Source organism: Megascapheus bottae, chromosome 17, assembly GCF_031878675.1.
Source record: "Megascapheus bottae isolate mThoBot1 chromosome 17, mThoBot2.hap1, whole genome shotgun sequence".
NCBI classification, from domain to species: Eukaryota; Metazoa; Chordata; class Mammalia; order Rodentia; family Geomyidae; genus Megascapheus; species Megascapheus bottae.
This window is the reverse complement of record NC_143525.1, coordinates 19,082,705-19,105,470: the sequence shown is the minus strand read 5'-3', so window position 1 is coordinate 19,105,470 and position 22,766 is coordinate 19,082,705. Positions and strand designations below refer to the sequence as shown.

General features: G+C 46.0%; 1 protein-coding gene across 1 annotated transcript; it reads left to right on the top strand.

The window, feature by feature from the left end:
• The first annotated feature begins 848 nt into the window (after positions 1 to 848).
• Positions 849 to 21,635, top strand: Kif18b (kinesin family member 18B). Its single transcript, XM_090350071.1, has 16 exons — positions 849 to 923; positions 9,562 to 9,894; positions 10,310 to 10,467; positions 10,808 to 10,912; positions 11,117 to 11,227; positions 11,312 to 11,509; positions 11,670 to 11,846; positions 12,423 to 12,497; positions 12,633 to 12,730; positions 14,014 to 14,185; positions 14,420 to 14,547; positions 18,085 to 18,290; positions 18,524 to 19,046; positions 19,987 to 20,073; positions 20,430 to 20,515; positions 20,732 to 21,635. The coding sequence occupies exons 2-16, from the start codon at positions 9,570 to 9,572 to the stop codon at positions 20,836 to 20,838; spliced, it is 2,556 nt and encodes an 851-aa protein (XP_090206197.1). The 5' UTR covers positions 849 to 923; positions 9,562 to 9,569; the 3' UTR covers positions 20,839 to 21,635.
• Positions 21,636 to 22,766: the final 1,131 nt, after the last annotated feature.

Sequence of the window (22,766 nt, the reverse complement as noted above, 5' to 3'; positions counted from 1 at the left end):
ATAATCCCCTCTTGGATATATGCACATGTCCACTTAGGGCACAGAAAAGGCACGTTTAAAAACCTGTCCAGGACATGGTACTGGAAATATAAACACAACTACATAGACATAAAAACTTATGACTCTATAGACATAATGTTTTATTACATAGATTAATATGTATCTATGACATATAAACCCTCAGCCTAATTTTATGTTCTAAAATCTAAGTGCCAGTGATTGTATATAGTGATTCCCTTCTTGAATACTTGTTTGTTAAACACGTCATTTGAAATATGATGTAAAAAATCAATGTTACTAAATTCTTTAATAAAAGAAGAAGCTAGATAGAAAAATAAGTTTTGAAAATAAAAATGAATGTACCCTACAAAAACAACAACAAAAAACCTGTCTAGGACTAGAAAGTGACTCAAGTGGTAAAGGGTGTTAGGGTAGTGCAAGCCTTTGAATTCAAGTCCCAGTACTGGATAATCAAGATGCCCCCCCTACAGTTCGTTTGTAGGATTTGGCAATGTACCAATACCAGCAACGACAGAGAAGAGGCAGCCTTCCCCTCCACACACACCCTTCACCTTACTCCCACCCGATAGGCCAACCAGGCAGGTCCAGGTTTCTGCAGCCCACTCCCCTCAGTCAAGCTTGGGCGCTGAGCCACTCAACCACCAGCGCGCAGAAGATTAAGTGCGCAGGCGCGCCTGGGCTGTATTTTTTTGTTACTTAGGAGACAGCCAATCAGCGGCCTGGACGGTGACCAATGGGAAGCGCGGAAGGGCCGACCGGCTAATTTAAACGCTGAGCTCCGGAAGGAGATTGGCGCGGTGGGGGCGGGTGGGGCGCGTGTTGTCCCGAGTCTGGGGGTTTCACCTCTGTGGTGGAGGATCTCGCAAGCCGGCGGCCACACCAGCGAAGGCAACCGACGAGAGGTAAGCTTTGGCCCTTGGTGGAGCCCAGCCTTTTCCGCTGGGACGTGCGGACCCAGCTGCTCCACCCCGGAGCTGGAGCCAGCCCTCTTTTGTGCGGGACCGGTTCGTGGTGGACACTTCCCTACACCATGTGTATGGGAGATCTGGACCTAGGCTAGGTCGGCACGTCTGCATGCAGCTCTTTGTGAAAGGTTCCCCGCCTGCTCGCGAGTGAGGAGGACCTGGGTACCCCCCTGAGCGCTAGAACTGGAGACTTGGGCTCCTGTCCTTTCTCTTCCCCTGCAGCTTTCTGATCGCAGCTGAGCTGTGTGCCACGGGCTCCGTGTTCCTTGCTAGGGCACTCAGTAAACACTAGCTTGAACAAAGGGAAGATCCTCCGTCTAGCTTTGATTCTTTAGGGCACTGAAGTTATGTACTGCGGAGGTTGGGAAATTTTTATTGAAGACATTCCTTCTCCCCTGTAAGGATGGGGAAATGCTGTGTCATATAATCAGTAACGGTGGTGAATCTTTTTATATTCCTTAATTGAACTCAGAATTAGGTTTGAGTAAATTAACTTGTTCTTCATAATAACTTTTATGAAGTACATATCAATATTATTTACAGCTTTGGAAACTGAGGCACAAAGAAGTTAAACCTAGATCAGAAGAGCGCATCTACAAAATTTTTCAATTTTTCTCAAAACCCTATTCTATTTCTTTTCCCATCACCAAATCCTATCAACAATTGCCAATATATCCAATCCTTCAGGATTCATTATCGAATTTTTCCCATTTCTGGTATGGGTTTCTTCTTTTTTTTTGTCTCAGTTTGGCTGGGCTCTGGTGGCCCATGTCTGTAATCCTAGCTATTCAGGGGACTAAAATCTGAGGGTTGAAGTTCAAAAGCAGCCCAGGCAGGAAAGTTCGTGAGACTTACGTCCAATTAACTACCAAAAGAAACTACTAAAGAAAAAAAAGTGGGGATATGGCTCAAGTGTCACAGCATTAGTCTTGAGCAAAAAGGCTCAGTGACAGTGCCCAGACCCTGAGTTCAAGCCCCAGGACTGGCCCACAAGAAAGGTCTGAGTTTGTCAGTTCTTATATTATCCAGCCTAGCTCCATTTATAACCACCATCATCACCACCACCACCACTACCACTATCCCCTATGCTGAGAATCAAACTCGGGGCCTTGAGTAGAGTAGGCAAGTGTTTTACCACCCATCTATACTCTTAGGCCCAGTATTTTTTTTTTTTTGCCAGTCCTGGACTTGAGCTCAGGGCATGAACCCTGTCCTTGGACTTTCTCAAGGCTAGAGCTCTACCACTTGAGCCTCAGCACCACTTCCAGCTTTTTTCTATGTATGTGGTCCTGAGGAATTGAACCCTGGTCTTTGTGCATGCTAGGCAAGCACTCTACCACTAGGCCAAACTCCCAGCCAGGCCCAGTATTTTTATAAAAGGTACAAGTAGAAACTGTTTACTTTTAGGAATAGTTATGCATTTTTCCATATCTGGTCACCAAGCAAATATAAACAATTACTGGAATATTGTACAATTACTTTCCATAGTAAATTAGGTTATAGATATACATGACTGAGTCTTTTCTTTTCTCTGCAGTGCTAGGCCTCTCGTTAGGCAAGCACTGAATTCTATCCCCCTAACCCTAAGTTATGAATGCAAATGAAAAGTAAAATAAAATAATCTAGCTGTGTGGGGTGACTCACGCCTGTGATCCTAGCTACTCAGGAGGCTGAGATCTGAGGATCGCATGGTTCAAAGTCAGCCTAGGCACTAAAAGTCCATGAAACTCTTATCTCCAATTAACCACTAGAAAACAGGAAGTGGGGCTGTGGCTCAAGGATAAGAGTGGTAGCTTTGAGCTGAAGAGCTCAGGGACAGCGCTCAAGCCCCATGAGTGACCCTCCCCACCCCCCAAAAAAAATCTACATTTGAAAATTCTTAAAAAGCTTAATTTAGGCTGGGAGTTTGGCCTAGTGGTAGAGTACTTGCCTAGCATGCACGAATACCCGTGTTTGATTCCTAGGTACCACATATATAGAGAAAAGCCGGAAATGGTGCTGAGGCTTAAGTGGTAGAACTCTAGCCTTGAGAAAGTCCAAGGACAGTGTTCAGTCCCTGAGCTGAAGCCCAGGTCCTGCCAAAAAAAAAAAAAAAGCTTAATTTAGCAAAATAGGACATCATAATTATAATTAAAGGAAAGTTAATTAGCAAGGGGCTGAGGATGTGACTCAGTGGCAGAGTGCTTTCCTAGCATGCACAAAAGCTCTGGGTTCAGAATGAAAGGGAAAAAAAAATGCTTTTTGGTTGGCAGTTTTCTAGGTAAGAAAATTGAGCCAAGAAGTTATGGAAGTGTTTAATAAACTTACTTTGAGCATTGAGGGAACTGAATTAGTTTGAAATCTACTTTCACATTAGAAAGCCCCACTAAACACTAGAACTTTACCAACAATAGGGGGAAAAAAGTGTATTTTTATACAAACTCTCCTTCCCTATATTTTTATTCCAGAAATGAGACAAAGAAAATTACAATTATGATTATATAGAGGTAGTTGTAAAAAGTCTGTAAAATACTAGCAATCCAATAATAGTAATGCATTAAAAAATATGATTATGTTGAGTTTCTTCCAGGAATATAACAGTGATTTAATGTTAGAAACTACAATTAACACTGGACTGTGGAGATTGGGGGTGTAGTTAATAGTTCAGTGTTAGTATGATTGTGGTGCTCAGAACCTTGATTTTCATCCTCAGCACTGAAAAGAGAAAGAAATTAGAAATAGAGAAAATAGCCTTAAATCAACAGGTGTGAAATAATTGTAACATTCTCTATAAAATGAGGAAAGAAACATGAATGCTGCTGTTCAATACTATGCTGGAGTGCTTAACCAGAACTGTAAGATAAGAAATATGAATTACAATGCTGAGCAAGGAATAAACAAAACTATCATCAAGCAGAAGCTAGGGGGACTGTAGGTGTAGCTTAGTGCTAGAGCACTGGCCTAGCATATACCAGGTTTTGAGTTCAATTCCTATACCGGCAAAAAAGAAAATGAAAAAGATAGCATTATGAATTTCTATTTAAAAAGAAAAAAAGAGCACAGCTACTTCCTCGACACAACTACGCACTGTTCTGTGAGCGCCAAGGTGAGAGCAGGTATGGGTGGCCAAAGCCCAGTTTGAGCAGCCTAAGGATGGAGTAGAATCTGTGGTTGACAGAATGAGGTCAAGTTCCTGCCATGCTTGCTTACCACCTTCCTGTACTTTCCATTTCCTTGGTAGACTTGAGAGGTAACATTGTATCGGTACTCACATAATGAGATGGTTGTGAAACTTAAAAAGATACCATTTGTAAAGCTTTTAGCACAAAGCACGTAGCACAGTGTCTGAGGGTCTCACTAAAACACGAAATGTCAGCTGTAATGATTACTTTTAGACTTTTGGACTCCGACCCTCCTCTTCTCTGGCCCTTATCTATTCATAGGACAAATATTGTTTAGCATGTGCTGCATGATGAGCCGGGTGCTCAGGCACCTGCTCTTGGCACAAGAATGAGAAACATGTATGAGGACTCTGAGCAACCATGAAGAGGCTTACAGGATACCACAGGTATCCTGGGGCTGAGATCCTTCTCTTCCTCAGATCCCATTGTCTGAGTTGTGTATGTGTGTGTGTGTTTGTGTGTATTGGGGCTTGATCTCAGGGGCTGGGTAAGCTTTTGCTTGTTGGGCCCATCCCCATGAGGGTGGACAGAAGAGGCCACCCTGAAAACAACCGAATCTTGACTTCCCAACCTCAGCTCAGCAGCGCACCTAGCCTCTGGGTTTTAATGAGTTGCCCTGGGTTAGAAATAGGATGTGAATGTGGCTGGCTGAGAACCCTGAAGATCTTATTAAAGAATCATCTCCCTTGTACTTGGGGCTGAAATGCTCTTTCCAACTGAGGATCAAAGCAAACTTGACAAACGGTCTCTCATTAATCTCCCCATCCCCCTGGGGTGGAGCAGATCTGTGGCTGTTCTCTCTGGCTCTCAAAGGGAGACGCTGATGTGACACTGGCATATGGGAAGAGCCCTCCCCTAAGTCAGATACAGAACAAAGACCAGGACCCAAGCATCCTAGAGACACACATGCCAAGTGACACCTGCATCCCGCAAACCCTGGGGCCTCCAGCACTATCTCAGGAAGAAGGAAAACATCTCATTAGGCAGTCTTGGCCTTGCTGGCCCTCAGGAGGCAGGGAGGAGGGAACTGTAAAGGTTATGTGCACTCCTTTGCCAGTGCCCTTTTTAATTTCCTGCTTAGAATGTTAGGCTGCTCTGTGGCTCCTCCTCAGCCAGAACCTTCCCCGAGGGCATCTGGGCCTGCCAGGAAAGCAGCCACTGTGGGCTCGGCACTCTGTCCTCGGTAGAAGAGTGGGGCTCCCAGGGGCAAGAATGCAAGAATGAGAAATGGGAGCTCTTTTTGGGAGTGTTAAAAATTAGGTATAGTCCGTAAATATCTGTTCGCAGAATATATAATACAGTTCCATATAAGAGATGATAATTATTATATAAACATAAGGGGCTATTAGAACCATGTGATCATCCCAGCATAATATATAATATCATTATCAGACAGGATAACCGGCTCTGCGGTCAGACTGTCAGAGTGAGAATGGGGCTCCATCACTCACTACCATTGGGACCTTGGGCAAAGTTGTTTAACCCTCTCTGTCTCAATTTCCTCACTGAAAAATGAGTGTAATAATACTATCTATCTTGTGGGATTGTGATAGAGTTCAAAAGAGATGATAATCATAAGGTGCTTTGAACAATCTGATATAGTGACCACTTAGCTAATATGTTTATTATGACAATCTGATTGCTGGGGGTGGGGGGACTTGAATTATACACAAATAAGAAAGATGGTTGTTGATAGATCTTTCCCTTGTTTGGTGTTGGGAATAAATTAGGAAGTTTAGGGGCGAAGGGACACAAGTTTCAAATCAGCTAAATTCTGCCACATTCCCCAAGGACAACCTGAGCTGTTTGCTACTGTATTAGGTTGGAACCCTGCTTTTCTCTGCTAAATGACCTTGGTGATTATGACCGATCAGCAAGACTTAGCCGTTACTGGGAAAGCATTCATCTATTCCTATCTCCCAGGAACAGCCCCTGTTAATATGATGCCTATGTTGGACTAAACTTTTCCAGGGTATCTGTGACTCTTACATTCCAAAAATTGTATCCGTACCTTTGGAAAGATGGCAAAAGAGAGAAATGAAACCCAGGTATAGAGGCATGGGAGACTCACAGGAGGAAATAGTTACCAAGTCAACACTGGAAAGTTATATCCCTAATGGTCAGAAATGTGCACAACTAAATAAAAAAGAGCTAGAAGTAGAAGTAGCTGTCATTTTTTGCAAACTCTATTATCATTTAATTGAAAGGCCTCAGAATCAATGGGCAATCTATTAGAACTAATAAGAAACCTTAGCATTGTAATCAAATACACAATCTGCATGCAGATAACAGAGGCTTTCCTATATCCTAGCAAAATATGAATTTGAAAATGTGGGTTTTAGAGCAGCCTATTCACAATATAACCAAGATTGTGTAATAACTAGTAATAAACCTATCAAGAAACCTATACTCATGTGAGAAAAATTATGAAATCTTACTGAAGTTTATAAAGTTGTGAAGAAATAGAAAGAGAATCCAGCTTCAAATAAGACTTGCTATCATAAAGATGTCAGCTTTTCTCATATTAATCTATAAATTCAAAATAATCCAAATTACAAATTTTAGAATTTTTCATAGAATTTTATAAGCTAATTCTAAAGCCATATGCAAGAATAGCCCCTTTCCTCTCCCCAAAATAAAAGGTGATATACTACAGAACTCCAACAAGAACAACAGTAATATACAGGATAAGGATTAGGCTTATCAGAACAAAACCGAGAGCCCTCAAATAAGTTCATGTTTCTATGAAAATTCAGATATGTTTAATTTGGCATTCCAGCCAGGCACTGGTGGCTTATACCTGTAACCTCTCAACTAAGGAATTTAAGATCCAGAATCTTGTCAGTTTTGTTTTGTTTCTGGTGCCAGTCCTGGGGCTTGAACTTGGGACCTGGGCATTATCCCTGAGCTTCTTTTGCTCAAGGCTAGTGCTCTGCCACTTGAGCCACAACTCTACCTCTGGCTTCTTGAGTAGTTTATTGGCAATAAAGAGCCTTACAGACTTTGCTGCTCAGGCTGGCTTTGAACCATGAACATCTAATCTCAGCCTCCTAAGTAGCTAGGATTACAGGTGTAAGCCACTGGCACTCAACTCAGATATAAATTTTATGTGTCTGTCAGTTCTGGGTTTTGAACTCAGAGCCTTGAACTCTGCCTTTGGCTTTTTCCCTTATTCTGCTTGGGCCACGTCCCCAATTCTGGCATTTTATGGAGAAGTCTTGAAGATTTTTTTTTTTTTAACAAAGCTGACTCTGCACCAGGATCCTTAGACTTCAACCTCCTGAGTAGCAAAGATTATAGGTGTAAGCTACCAGTAAATCTGGAGGAGAAATAGGGAGGTAAAAGAAAATTCTTAACGGATTATAAAATCACTATAAAAATATTCTGGAAACATTGAGATGAAATCCACTGCATATGGTGGTACATATTTGTGATCCCAGCATTTGGGAGACTGAGAGCAGAAGGATCTTGGATCGGAGTCTAGCTTGCATGTCATAGTGAGGACTACTACGCTGAGCCTCTTTCTGGTGCAACCCTGCCTTCAAATAAATAAGCACACAATAAACAAAATGTCTGAGTCTGGTAAATATAAGACAAATAGCTAAAATCTTTTGTGCTTCTCCACACCAGCATATACCAGCTAGAAATGAAAGTGAGGGAAGGTATTCCATTCATAAAAGCAATTAAATCTATAAAATACTTGGAAATTACAATAAAAGGACAATTATATAACCTATCTAAAAAGACAGAGACACTATAAACCCTTATTAGGGAGCATAACAAAATACATGAATAAGCAATAACAACATTTTTTCCCTAAAAAGCTTAACACAATAAAATAAACATATGCATTTAATACAATTCAACTGCATATCTCAGTAGTTGTTTTATGTGTATATGTGTGTGTGTTGTGTGTATGCATGCTTGTACTGGGCTTGAACTCAGGACCTGAGAGCTTTCTTTTAGCTTTTTCACTCAAAGCTCGCATTCTATAATTTGAGCCACACCTCAATAGTTGTTTGGTTGTAGTACTGGGGAATAGAACCCAAAGCCTAATTGAGCCATCCCTCTAATCCTTGTGTGTGTGTGTGTGTGTGTGTGTGTGTGTGTGTGTGTGTGTGTGTGTGTTGTGTACTAGGATTTAGACTCAGGGTCTCATGCTCTGGCTTGGCTTTTTCACTTAAGGCTAGTGCTCTACCACTTCTACTAGCTTTTTGCTGGGCAATTGGAAGTAAGAATCAATAGACTTTTCTGCCTAGACTGGCTTCAAACCAAGATCCTCAGATATGAGCCTTTTGGGTAGCTACATATTCGGTATGAGCCATTAGCAGCTAGCAGTATTTTGTTTCTGAGATAGAGTCATATGTACTTTGTCTGGGACCCAAACTCAAACTTAAAGTTGAAATCTTCCTGCCTCTACCTCCTGAATAGAGGAGATTATAGCTATGTAGCACCATGCCTGCAGTTCCAGAAGAGCTTTTTTGAAGAGAAAAGGTTGGACATAGGACTAATAAAACTTTTTTTGTGTGGGGGGGAGGGGTTCTGGTTCAAAGGCCTCTTCCTCCCCCGAGTCCATGAGACTCTTATCTCCAGTTAACCACCAGAAAACCAGAAGTAGCACTGTGGCTCAAGTGGTAGAGCAGTAGCTGTGAGCTGAAGGGTTCAGGGATAGCGCTCAGGCCCAGAGTTCAAGCCCCATGAGCCAGGACGGGCAGGGCAGGCAGGAGGTGCTGCCGGGTCACTAATGTGTGGCCTTGGATATACTAGGACGGTGCTGGACCCTAAGCTATACCCCCAGAAATAAGTTAAAATAACACAAAAATGCTTAGGAACAATGAAGAAAGTTTTGAAGAAGACTGATGAGGGATTCTTGCCTTCCCAGATTTATTTAAAGCATGCTGTAAAGTAACATAGGAACTGTGTGATATTGGCATAAGAGTTGAAAAATAGCCAAGAACCAGTCCTAGGCCTCTAAAAACATAGTCCTTGGGATATGACAAAAGTGGATGTTTTGCCAGGCACTGGTTCTAGCTATTCAGGAGTCAGAGATCTGAGGATCAGGGTTTAAATTTAGCCTGGGAAGAAAAATCTGGGAGATTCTTGTCTTTCCTTAACCAATATGAAGTTGGAAGTAGAGGTATGGCATAGTTGTAGAGCTCTAGCCTTGAGCAAAAAAAAGTCAAGGGAGGCCCTGAGTTCAAGTATCAGTACTATTTTTTTTTAAGGAGGTTATGTTTCAAGTGGGAACAAAATATGTATTGGTAATTGATACTGATACAAATATTCTTAATCTCTCCGACTGACAGTGGAGGTCAGACATTGAGTATATGGAGGAGGGGACAGGAAGAATCCCTTGAAAGGTTAGGGGCATGCTGCAACGGCTTGATTCTCATCTCGATCCTATCTCTGCACAGGTGTTGCCATGATGACCGTGGTGGAAGAGAGCAAAGTGCAGGTGGTAGTGCGGGTGCGGCCCCCCACCCCTCGGGAGCTAGAGAGTCAACGGCGTCCTGTGATTCAGGTGGTGGATGAGCGTGTGCTGGTATTTGACCCTGAGGAGCCTGATGGAGGATTCCCCAGACTGAAATGGGGTGGCGCCCATGATGGTGGTCTCCCTAAAAAGAAGGGCAAAGATTTGACATTTGTCTTTGACCGAGTCTTTGGTGAAATGGCTACCCAACAAGACGTGTTCCAACACACCACCCACAGCATCCTAGATAGTTTCCTCCAGGGCTACAACTGCTCAGGTGAGAACTTGAGCCCTGCTGGACACAAACTTTGCTACTGCTTCCCAGGAAAAGTATTTTACATCCTGATTAATTGATTGATTGTGCCTATACTGGGGCTTGAACTCAGGGCCTGGGTGGACACTTTACGTTAGCTTTTTCCACTCAAAGCTGAGGCTCTACCACTTGAGTCAGAGCTCCACTTGTAGCGTCTTGCTGGGTAATTGAAAACAAGAGTCTTACAGACTTTTCTGTTTGAGCTGGCTGAGAACCACAGTCCTCAGATCTCAGCCACTGGTGCCTGGGTTATTTTTTATGTTGATTGTCAGTACTGGGATTTACACTCTACCACTTGTAAGAGAAAGCATAGGGGGCTTGAAGCAGGGAAGGTGAATCTGGCTGTGCTGCCACTTCCTTCCCATTCTGTGCCCTGTAGTATTTGCCTATGGGGCCACCGGGGCTGGGAAGACACACACCATGCTGGGAACAGAGGGGGACCCTGGCATCATGTACTTGACCACCATGGAACTGTACAGGCGTCTTGAGGCCCACAAAGAGGAGAAGAGATTCGAGGTGCTCATCAGCTACCTGGAGGTAGGCCTGTTCTCTCCCTAGCCTGTGTCATCTCTCATTCTCACCATCACATAAAGAGAAGGTGGGGTGGTAAGAAGTAGATATTGGGCCCAGGTGAGCCTGGGGGACACAGGGCTGGGGATACAGCCCAGTGAGGCACTGCATGAGCGGAGAACCTGCTCTCGCTGCTCTTGGCATGCAGCATTGTCCTGCAATGTGTTTCTCATGTCCACTGTCTCAGATCCGCATCAATCTCGTCTCTCCCTGTCTGCCCACTTCCCTCCCCCAGCCTCTAGACACTCAGGTGCTGTCTAGGGAAGGACGCTTTCCCCTCAGACCACTTCTCACTGTTTTTCCTCAGGTGTACAATGAGCAGATTCGTGACCTCCTGGAGCCTAAGGGATCCCTTACCATCCGAGAGGACCCTGACAAAGGAGTGGTGGTGCAAGGACTTTCTTTCCACCAGGTAGGTGCAAGATGGGGCTCAGGTGACTACCAGCCACCATAGCTGGGGTTTTCTCACAAGGCCATTTGGGATACCCTGGATACGGTGGTGGTGGTGGTGGTGGCATTAACAGGGAGTAAGAGGGTCTTGGAAACAAGCCTTTCCTGTTTCCTGCTGAGCCCTGGTAGAGACCACAGTCCCTTTTCCTGGGTGTCTCCTCTGTAGCCAGCCTCAGCTGATCAGCTGCTAGAGATGCTGACCAGGGGCAATCGCAACCGCACACAGCACCCTACCGATGCCAATGCTACGTCCTCCCGCTCCCATGCCATCTTCCAGGTGAGCAGATCATAGGCTGAGCCTGCAGCTAGGACTCATGATAGACCCAACTCCTCTGATGGACCCTTGCCTTCTGCCCCCCAGATCTTTGTGAAACAGCAGGACCAGGTACCAGGATTGACCCAAGCCCTTCAGATGGCCAAGATGAGCCTGATTGACTTGGCTGGCTCAGAGCGGGCATCCACCACCCATGCCACAGGGGAGCGACTGCGAGAGGGTGCCAACATCAACCGTTCTCTGCTGGCCCTCATCAATGTCCTCAATGCCTTAGCCGATGCAAAGGTGAAGCATTATAGGCCCTGTGCCACCCTCTCCCCCACAGGACAGGAGCTGAGGATCTGAACCCAGTGGTCCCTTCCTCCAGCCCTGTGCCTTGGGCTGGGCTCTGCCCAGCTCAGTCTAATACAGCTGCCTTCTCCCTTACCCACTCATTAATTTCCAGGGCCGAAAGTCTCATGTGCCCTACCGGGACAGCAAACTGACCCGCTTGCTCAAGGACTCCATTGGGGGCAACTGCCGTACAGTAATGATTGCGGCCCTCAGCCCCTCCAGCCTGACTTACGAGGACACTTACAATACCCTCAAATACGCCGACCGGGCCAAGGAGATCAGACTCTCGGTGTGTATCGTTTAGGGACGGCCTGCATGCATATGTGTGGGGGAAGAGGTATGATAGGCCCCAGCTTGCTTCCTCAGATTCCCCAACCATAGTTCCATGCAGGAAAAGGAAGAAGTTCTCTGGCCTCTTAGCTTCTGGGAGAGTTTTCATAATAAGACCAATCTTGTCCCCATCCTTAGGAAGATAAAGGCAGGAAATTCAGACTGTTTTAGTCGGGTGCTACCATATATTTCAGTAAAATGATATAATCACCCACATCCATTCACCTAGACAAAAGCAGGGGTGCTCTGGTTTCTGTCACATCTGCTGGGCCTTGCTCGCCTCCTGGCTTCTCAGGGAGCCCTGGCTCTCACCTATTGGTCAGCACATCTCCATCAGACAGTCAAGACTCGGGGCCACAGCCAATCTTTGGCCCTCACTGGTCCCTGCACTTCCCTAGTCCATTTCCCACCTTGTGAGAAAGAATCATGGCATTGTGAGCAAGGCTTACTACACCAGGCCCAGGCATGGGACGTGACTGGTTAAAATCGGCTTCGAATGAACAAACAAATCTCTTCCCTGTGGTCCCCTTCTCAGCTGAAGAGCAACGTGATCCGCTTGGACTGTCATATTAGCCAGTATGCCACCATCTGCCAGCAGCTCCAGGCTGAGGTGAGGAACCCACCAGGGGAGCTGATTCAGGGTAGGGAGTGGAAGTTGGGCACTTGGGTACAGCCAGGGCTCTGTGCCCACCCCTTGCCTCCTGTGCTCCCTGGGGCTCTGAGAACTGAGCTGCTGCTGTTCCAGGTGGCTGCCCTGAAGAAGAAGCTGCAGGTGTATGAGGAAAGTGCCCAGGCCACACAGCAGGACCTCCCACAGCCCCACCAGTTGAGCCCATCACACAGGTGAGTTCTAATGCCTGTACTTGCCCCACCTTTGGGCTCATCTGCCACCCCTTCTCTACTTTGTTGAGGACTAGACTCCTTGTCTCTATTCCAGCACCTAGGGTTAGGAGCGATTTCCTAAGATCAGCAGTGAATTGAGTGTCATTTTAGAATGTTTCATGTCAGATGGAGAAGTGACACCTCCTCTATGAAAAAGCAAAAGGCAAGCCAGACACACACATATAATACTAGCTACTCAGGAAACTGAGATCTGAGGATCCCAGTTCAAAGCCAGCCCAGGCCAAAAAAAAAACCCAAAACTGAGTGTCTCTTCAATAAATCTGCAAAAGAAAAAAAGCTAGACAGGGTTCAAGTGATAGAGCATCTGTTATGAGCTACAAAACTAAACAAAGAGTATAATTCAAGCCCTAGTCCTGGCAGAAAGAAAAAAAGAGGGGCAACTGGTTTTGGGGTCTTGCTGCTCATTCTCCTGAGTGGTCTTTACTTTCACTTTGTTAATAAACCATTACCTTACTATTGAGAGAGAGAAGGAAAAAGCAGGCAGCTTAAAAATTGATGTCTCATTGAGTTTGTTTGGTTTTGTGAGGAGGAGAGGAGATCCCCCAATACTGGGGCTTGAATTCAAGGCCTTGAGCTCAGCTATGCCCCCGCCCTTTTTGTTTTAGCTTTTTGGTCAGTTTCACATTTTTGCTAGGGCCTGGCCTTGGGCCAACCTACCTTTGCCTCTTAAGTGAAATCCTAGGTGTGCTTGCTACATCCAACATGTTTGTCAAATGAGGTCTCCTGACTTTTTGTTCTTGATAGCTTTTTTTTTTTTTTGGCCAGTCCTGAGGCTTGAACTCAGAGCCTGGGCACTGTCCTTAGACACTTTTTGCTCAAGGCTAGTACTCTGCCACTTAAGCCACAATGCTACTTCTAGCTTTTTCTGTGTATGTGGTACCAAGGACTCAAAAGCAGGGCTTTGTGCATGCAAGGCAAGCGCTCTACCACTAGGCTATGTTCCTGGTCCTCTTGATAGCTTTCAACAATGATTCTCCTGTCTGTGCTTCCAGAGTAGCTGGGATTACAAGAATAAGCCACTATACAGGGTCCTGGAGTTCATTGAATTTTTTGTTTTTAAATAAGAAAGTCCCTCACACCTTCCTTCTTCCCAAATAGGCTGCTAGTTGTTATTTAAGTCTTGCATGTAGCCTCTACACCTAGGTGCTGGAGATCCTGCCTTCCATGCTCCTCCCCCTTCCCCCCACCCCATCCTGCCTCTCATTTTCTCCTTGCCTTCCTAGGTCTTCCTTACTGCCCCAGCCTCATAGCCAGCCCTGCACCTCAGAACTCCATACAGAATCTGGAGCCCTTGGAGAGGGGAGCCTTGGGACAGAGGGCCAGGAGCAGAGGAATGTGGAAGGAAACACCTCAGACCAGCTCCCACAGGACGAGGACAGAAACCCCAATGAGAAAGTATGTCTTGGGGATGTGAGGCCCTAGGTGGAATATTAGAAGAAATGCCTATTCTCATTCTTTATCTGGATGTCTTCCATCTCTCAGGTCCTTGTGCGTTTACAAGTGACTAGGACTAAGCAAGCCTCCCAGAGGTCCTGGTTATTCTAAAGCTGTTATTCTTCACTCCTGGGGAAGGAAGGGTTTTAGGAGGTAATCTGCCCCCTCTACCTATGCCTCCTCCTTCCTCTCTAGGTTCCAACCCAGATGCCAGAGCTAAACCTCAAGTATTCACTACCAGTATCCCCTGGTCTGAGCCTGCAGCCTGAGCCAGTTGCGGCCCAACTTTCACCACAGAAATTGCATATGGATCGATCTAAGCAGTAGGTGTCTCCTTGTCTCTACTCTGGAGTTCAAGGTGGGAGGTGATGGGCCAGTCTCCTTGTGTAGGAACTGGAATTCCATGCATCACAAAACCTTTGGTACTTGCTCATAGTGAAGTCCCTTTTTAATTACGACTATCTCATTTATTTGTTTATATTTCTTTGTGCCAGTAATGGGGCTTGAGCTTAGAACTTCAGCAGTGTTCTTAGTTTTCTCACTCAAGGCTGTTATCATTTGAGCCACAGCTCCACTATTAGCTTTAGTATATATATGTATATATGTATATATATATATATATTAATTGCTATTATAAAGGTGATATGCAGAGGGATTACAGTTACATAAGTCAGGGACTTCTGGCTTTTTTTGCTGGCTAATTGGAGGTAAGAGCCTCACAGACCTTCTTGTCTCTAATGGGTTTGAACCTCCATCCTCAGAACTCAGCCTCCTGAGTAGCTAGGACTATAGGCATAATTGCTGCTTTCCACTCCTTGCTATTATTACTTACACTTATTTCCTGAGCATCATCTTTATTCCTCCACAAAGTTAGCACCCCAACAGGAAAGGGAAACAGAACAATAAATTCCATCCAGACAGCCAACAGAAACACCAAGTTAGGGCAAGCCGCTAGTACGAGCACTTGACTCTCTGGTGTAGGGAGAGCACAACAACTCTAAGCCAGGGGAAGCTGGGCGGCAGTCAGAGGAAGGGACAGGACAACCTTTCCTGAGCAGGTGTTTCTCTTGTGTTCCAACAGATTGTGGCTTATTCTCCTCTCCCCTTCCCCTGCCAGAAGTAAATACAAATCTCCCATCACTTTTCAGCCTTCCAGTTAAAATAAAGTTGAGTAAATACAAACCTCCATCTTGAGCCAAAGAGGAAGGGATATGGATCCATTCCTTTGGTCTCCTAGAAGATGTTGCTATATATTTATTTCCCCTTTGATCTCTAATACATAAATCCCCCGCTACTTAGCTTTGCTATTGGCAGTCCCACTCTCCCCTCCCCAGCACGCTTCACACCAGGCAGTGTATTTAAAGCTTCCGGACAGAAGGGCCTGTTTAATTTTATTTCTTGTTGGGGAGTGTCTGTTCCCGACTCAGCAAAAATGCTGCGGCCTGAATAATCACAGGCTCATTATCTGTCTCTTATTGTGAACTCCCTGAGGCCTAGAACAACAGGGGTACATGGGCAGGGTGCCCCACTAGCCTCCCAGGAAATAACCATGGACTCATAGTCTCTTTGCTTGATGGTCCCCAGTATGAAGAGAAAGGATAAAAGGGTATTATGATTCTCATTTCTACCTGGGGTTTTTTTTTTTTTTCTGGGGGGCAGGGCAGGGCTCCAACAAGTTGCTTCAAAGCCCCTAGCTGTGCCTATTACTTGGTGAGGAAGTCCTAATAAAATATAGCAGAAGACTTGAAGTATTAAGGCATATAAAACATCTTAGATCATCTCCATATCTGAAAAGACCCTGACAACTGCATAATCGAAAGTCATTTCTCTTTGACTTTAGAATTTTGAATCTTGGACCACCAGGGCACTGAACAAATCTGAGATTTTCCAGTTCAGTGGGTTTTCAAGTGTGTGTGTGTGTGTGTTTTCATTCCCCCGGCTGCAAAGTCATTTCTTTACATAGAATCTCATGCTAAGTGTAATATGTAGGACTGGCAAGCCAGAGTTACTCTGATTAGTGGTGTTTGAAACCTAATTTATAAAACCCCGATACACCAACTCCCCATTTGTGAACTAGAAGATGAAGTATCTGCTCAGGGTCACAGAGCAAGGACAGGGCAATGTGAATCACATGTTAGCCAGGTCTAGGCCTTTTTTTCCTCAAACACCTACTCTGCTCAGTGTCCAGTATGCCTTATAATGTACATCTTGAGAAGAAACTGAATGAGTTTCTGCTGGATCTTTTTTAATTTATGTCCTGCCTTCTTTCACAAAGGGCTGGAGGCCACTTTACTAAATGAGCTTGGTTCCCTGAGCAAACACTGACAGGGCAGTGAAGAGGGTTCATCGATGTCTAGACAGGTAGTTACCTGAGCATAAATCATTTGCCATAAATAATCCTTACTGAGGTAATTGTGTTTATTCTTTTATCATAGAAAGAAAATTGGCTTTATGAGAATCCAAATTTACAGCATCAATAATCACATTACCCTCAGAATTTCCTTTAAATAGTCCCCTAGTACATGTGAAATACATGTTGATTCACACCTACTCCAAGGATCCTGACTATTAAACAGAAAGCACAGACTGAATGCATTTTGGGGGGCCTTCTGAGAGCTCAGGTCAACAGAGCCTATCTTATTATATGACCTCCTCTTGTCCAAATAAGGTATATGGTATTATCACCACCTTACAGTAAATAATTGTTCTCTTAAGTGTTTGTGGTGTGCCAGATATTCCTTTAAACATTCTGTGTATAAAAATAACTCATTTAGCCAGGCACTTGTGGCTCACACCTCTAATCCTAGCTACTCAAGAGGCTAAGATCTGAGGATCTTGGCTTAAAGCCAGCACAGGCAAGAAAGTCCTTGAGATTCTTATCTCCAGTTAACCTGGAAAAAGCCAGAAGTAGAGCTGAGGCTCAAGTGCTAGACTACCAAGGGAAAAAGCTAAGGGACAGTGGCCCAGGCCCTGAGTTCAAATTTCAATAGCAGTATGCATGTGCGCACGCCGCGCGCGCGCGCACACACACACACACACACACACGCACGCACGCACACATGCACGCACACACGCATGCACACACGCATGCACACACAAATAATATCTTTTCAATAGCCCTACGAGGAGGGTTTACTTGTTATTCCCATTTTAAGGTTCTAGAGACTGTGGCTATTCCATATATTGAAGATTACATAGCTGAGAAGTGTTGAGCTAGGATCTGAACAGGGAGCTGCTGGTCTGATTTGAGATGGCACTCAACTACTGTATATATGTATACGTGTGTGCCAGGACTGGGGTTTGAACTCAGAGATTTTAGTTCTCACTCAATTTTCTTTCTGCTCATAACTGTCACACTACCACCTGAGCTACCTTCAGTTCTAGCCCTTTACTGGTTAATTGATGAGAATCTCTTGGATTTATCTGCTTTGGCTGGCTTTGAACTGCAGTTCTTAAATCTCAAGCCTCCTGAGTAGCTAGGGTTATAGGAGAAAGCCACTGCCCAGCTTCAACCCCTATCTTAAATTGTCCTGAGGGTGAATTAACTTAAGATCCTAGTGCTAGTCTAAATGGCTGAGCTAAGGGGGAAATTCAGACCTCCCAAATCCAAGGTCACTTAAAACCCTTTCCCTACTTCCCAGGCCCCCATCTTTGTCTTTGGGACATGAATAATAGGTGACACCTACTACCCTTGCCAGGAACTTGTGAGCCTAAGGTTGTGATAGAACTGGAGGTGTATCAGATAGTCTGGGACAAGGCAAGAGGGAAGAAGAGAGGGACTGGCCAGATGTGCTCTCCACTAAACCTGCAGTGATGGAGTGAGTCTAAGTAGGGCAGAGATCCTGTTCCCTCTGTTCCAGGTTGGCATTACGGGTGCTGTGCTTGGCCCAGCGGCAATACTCCCTGCTCCAGGCAGCCAATCTCCTGACCCAGGACATGATTGTAGAGTTTGAGACCCTGCAGCGGCTGGTGCAAGAGGAGAAAACTGAGCCTGAGGCTGAGACCTCCAGCAATCCTCGCTTGGCCAGAGAGGCCCCTCTGGCTCAGGAGCTATGTTTAGAGTCAAGTGAGTGTCACCTCTACTCTGTCCTATCAGTGTCATCTACAAGGCCCAGCTGGGGCTGAGGCATTGCCAAGTGCTTTAGGTGCACTTGTTGGGAGGCTAGACCTCTGTGATGATGAGCTTCTAAAAGAGACCCAGGAGACTTGAAGAAGAGGCTCTCTTTGGATCTCTAGTGCCTGCTCCTTTCTTCCAGCCAGTCCCTGATCTCACTCAGTACTCTCCTTTTCTCTGCCCAGAGTCTCCAGAGTACTGTGGCCCTGTGACCCGGACCATGGCAAAACAACTGCACACTCTGGGGATCCCCTCTGGGCCTGATTGCAGCCCAGCCAAGGCGGCCCAACGGACCACAGAGAAGAAGAAGAAGAAGAGGAGGAGACTGAATCCCCCAGAGTCAGACTATCCTCTGGCCCCAAAGCAGGAGACCAAACGCCAACGCCAGTCCTTTCTCCCCTGCCTGAGGAGGGGGTCTCTACCTAAGGCTCAGCCCTCATTTGAGCCCAGCACCCCAAAGAGGAAAAGGGCTTCCTCCCCCTGCCATTCCCCTCGATTCTGCCCGGCTACGGTCATCAAAAGCAGGGTTCCCCTGGGCCCTTCCGCTATGCAGAACTGCTCCACCCCTCTTGCCCTACCTGCTCGTGATCTCAACACCACCTTTGATGTCTCAGAGGAACCCCTCTCAACACTCGGTTGTCATGAATTTGTTGACTGGGAGAAAGTGCCCCAGGAGTTGAACAGGCTTGGCCAGCCCTTCATCCCCAGGTATGCCTCCCAGTCTTCCTCTGAGTCCTTCCACCTGGCAGTCAGAGGTCAGCAGGAGACCAGGGTGCATCCAAGAAGAGGAAGTCATCCTGACTTTGGGAGCTAAGCCCTTGGCCATCTGTTTCCCTTTGGTCATTCTCCAGGCCCAGAACTGAGTGCACAGTTACTATGGAGACACGGCTTCACTCAGTGCTTCTCCCCTTCTTTTCATGCCTCAGATTCACTGGCATTGTGCTGGTTCAGGGTATCCTCAGAGCTAATGGGACCTCAACTTAGGAAGAGTCATGGGGAAACTGGAATTAGTAAGCCTAGCCCCATCTGTTCCTCTGCTTTGTTTAGGCCCTATGACCTGGTGAGAATATTGTGCCCCACTGACAAGTACCTATGGTTGTCATTTGTTACCTAGATTTCTCTAGTCCAGCATCTGGAATGCAGGTGATAGTCTTCAGAAAACTTTATTCAGTATTTTCTAGGAAGAAGATGAAGAGTTAAGCTTGCCCTCTGCTTAAGGCAGGCAAGGGAAACAGCAACCAGCTCAGGACAGTGGCGGAGGCTAAGGACAAATGGCAGACTGACCTGGACTTTGAGGCAGAGGCCAACAGGCTGCCTGCCTGCAGTCCCCCACCTTTCATGGCCCCTGAACCAGCTCTTAGTTAAGCTGAGCTGGGCAGGTGGAAGGGTGAAATTGCTTGAACTCCAGTTCCCTGGATGTGCCAGAAAACTGACATCTGGATGTTCTCCCAGAACAGGGCTGTCACTCAGCTGTCAGCCTGGGCAGGGGAGGCAGGGAGAGAGTCCACCTTTGAATAGGAAGAAGCCTCGGGTCATCTTGTCCAACTTCCCTCTCCACAAGCTGGGGTCTGGAGGGAGGAAGAGTGGCCAGTGCCATTTCTGGTTCCCGTCTCATCTGCCTTTCTCCTTGTCTTTTCCCCTTGCCCAGCGTACCTGTGCTGTTCACCAGCAAAGCTCCCAAGCTGCCGTCTTCCTTCCCTGGAACCACCAGCTGCAAGAAGAGGCGCACCATGAGGTAAGGTCTGGGTGATGTGAGGCGGGTAGGGAAGAAATTTCTCACCCGAACAGTGTTTCTTGACTGAGCTCAAGTCCCTTCTCAACCCCTCACAGCCCAAGCAAGGCCAGTATCTAGTTCTATGACCCTTGCTTGCTATTCCAGGACCACCCTAGAAGTGAGGGGGTAGGGTGGGCACAGTCTCCCTCCTCACTTAACCTCTACTTCCCTTCCTCTTCCCACTGCCTCTCCTACCCTCACATATGGCCTTGGGAACTCCTGCTAGTGCTCAACCTTTCCTGCCTTCAGAGAAGAAGGCAGCTCGAGCTACCTTCCTGCACACCCCACAGTCCCACCTCTCTCCCTCCCTCCTTCAGTTCCTCAGTCTCCCGGGGCCGAAGTCGCATTGCTCGCCTCCCCAGCAGCACCTTGAAGACATCAGCTGGGCCTCTCGAAATCCCAGGTGATAAGCATTGGGGATAGAGGTGGCTGCACCACAATGTCTGATAAGCTGGAAGTAAGAGGGAGGGAGCAAGGTGGGGCCAAGCCCCCCTGGGAGAGGAGGACTTCCAAGTACCTCAGGGACCCTAAGTGGGAAGGTGGAGGAGGTGGTGGGAGGCTGGGAGCTGTGGCACCGAACCTCACTTTACTCTCCCTGCCCCATCCAACTGGCCTGCAGAACCAACTTTGAGTCCTCGCTGCCTTGGTGACCAGAGAATACCGAAGGATCTAATTAGGGTTGGGGGAGTGCTGTCAGCTGGAAGCTGTGTCACCATGGTATCCTGACTGCCAAAGGTGTCCTGATCTGTCAGCCCATCTAAGCTAGCCACCTCCCCTTGGTCCCCGGAGCCACTGGAGCAATTAATGCCAAGATGCCTTTCTTGTTTTAACACCCCTCCCCAATTATGCATACTCTCTGCCCTCTATTAATCTCTGTTACACTCAGCTTCTCAGTGTGTACATATTTGTTTATGAGTGCTAACATACAGCTATTTTAAAGGACGCTGCCGTAAAGGACATGCAAGGAGCTCTTGGCTCTGTTCTGTACCCCTGAAGTCTAGCACTAGGCTCTTCCCACTGATGGCCTCTGCCCAGGAAGGGGATATGCTGGGGCGTCACCACTAGGCTCTTCAGAGAGGCGTCTTCATCCTCATTCTTCCCTGCCTGAGGTAGGAACCTCACTCTGGCCCCTGCTCTGTAGATGATGTAGCAGCTTTGCAAAGGAAGCCAGCCATTATTGTCTTCAGCCATTGTACACAAGACAATGTCCAAGAGTATATAAGAAGAAAGGAGAATGCAGCCTGAATGCTACCACCTAGGAATAAATGCTAAATACTGGGACTTATACATCCCTCTGATCCTTGATTTCTGAACAAACGGGTATTATAAACACATGTAGATAGAGATTTTTAAAAAAAAAACTATAATGATCAATAAAATAACCTTCTGTATCCTTGGTGTGTTTTTCTCTGTATGCCTACAACAGCAACAACTTCTCTTGCTCACCTTCCTGTTTTAAATTGTTTGTATTTTTTTTCCTCAAGGGTTTTTTAAAAGTTGTTATTATACAGATGATGTACAGAGGGTTTACAGTCAGGTAAAGAGTACATTTCAGGTGGGGGTGGTGGGAAGGGAAATGGGGACCAAGACATGAGAAAGGGTATCAATGTATGTGAATTAATGTATCTTCTATCTGGCGAATATAATGTAACCCTTCTATTAATTACAATAAAAATATATGAAAAAAAAGTACATTTCTTGGGCTGGGAGTTTGGCCTAGTGGTAGAGTGCTTGCCTAGCACCACATATATAGAAAAATCGGAAGTGGTGCTGTGGCTTAAGTGGTAGAGTGCTAGCCCTGAGGAAACCCCAAGGACAGTGCTCAGACCGAGTTCAGTCTCCAGGTCTGGCCAAAAAAAAAAAAGTGCATTTCTTTTTTGGACAATGTCACCCTTTCCCTTGCTCTTTCCCACTTTCTCCCTCCTGCCCCCACCCATAAGTGGTAGAGTTCATTTTTGACAGTGTCTAGTGAGTATCACTGCTACATTTGTTCATCCTTTGTCCTCCATTTCCATGCCCCTCCCCTCAAAAGATAGACAAACAAACAAGGCAAGAAGAAAACAAAACAATACGAACAGACCTCTTGTTTGGGAGAGCCTTTTTGCTTGGCCCCAGATCTGAGGCAATGCTCTTAAGTCTAAATGGAGGCCCCATAGGATGGAACCCTTGTGCAGCCTGCTCCCGCCCCCGCCCCTCTACCCACTCCTCCAGGCCTTCTCTCCATTCACTGGATTATATGACAGTCCAACACAGTCATCTCTGTTCTCTCCACAAAGACATGGTTGGCTGAATGAATTAATAGAGTAAACAAAATTACAGGAGTCTATTTAACTTTAGTCTGAAAACAAACATGTTAAGGGTATTTAGCACATTGTGAGTAGTGTGTGAACAATGCTGCAAAGTTCAGAGGAATCTTGGCCTCCTCTCTGCCCCCTGTGCCCCTCCTGCTCAGACTCCATCCCTTGTGGGGGGAAAAGAGCAAGAGAATGCATACCCTTTTCCTGTAACTGCTAGGCATCCGAGAGGGATAGATAACCAAAGGTAAGTTTCACTCGACTCATTCTGAAGTAGACAGTGAGTGTTCAGGATTTGATCTAGGGTCTGCTGTGTTCCATTATTCAAGGCTTTTCCCCTTTGGAAGAGAGAAGATATCA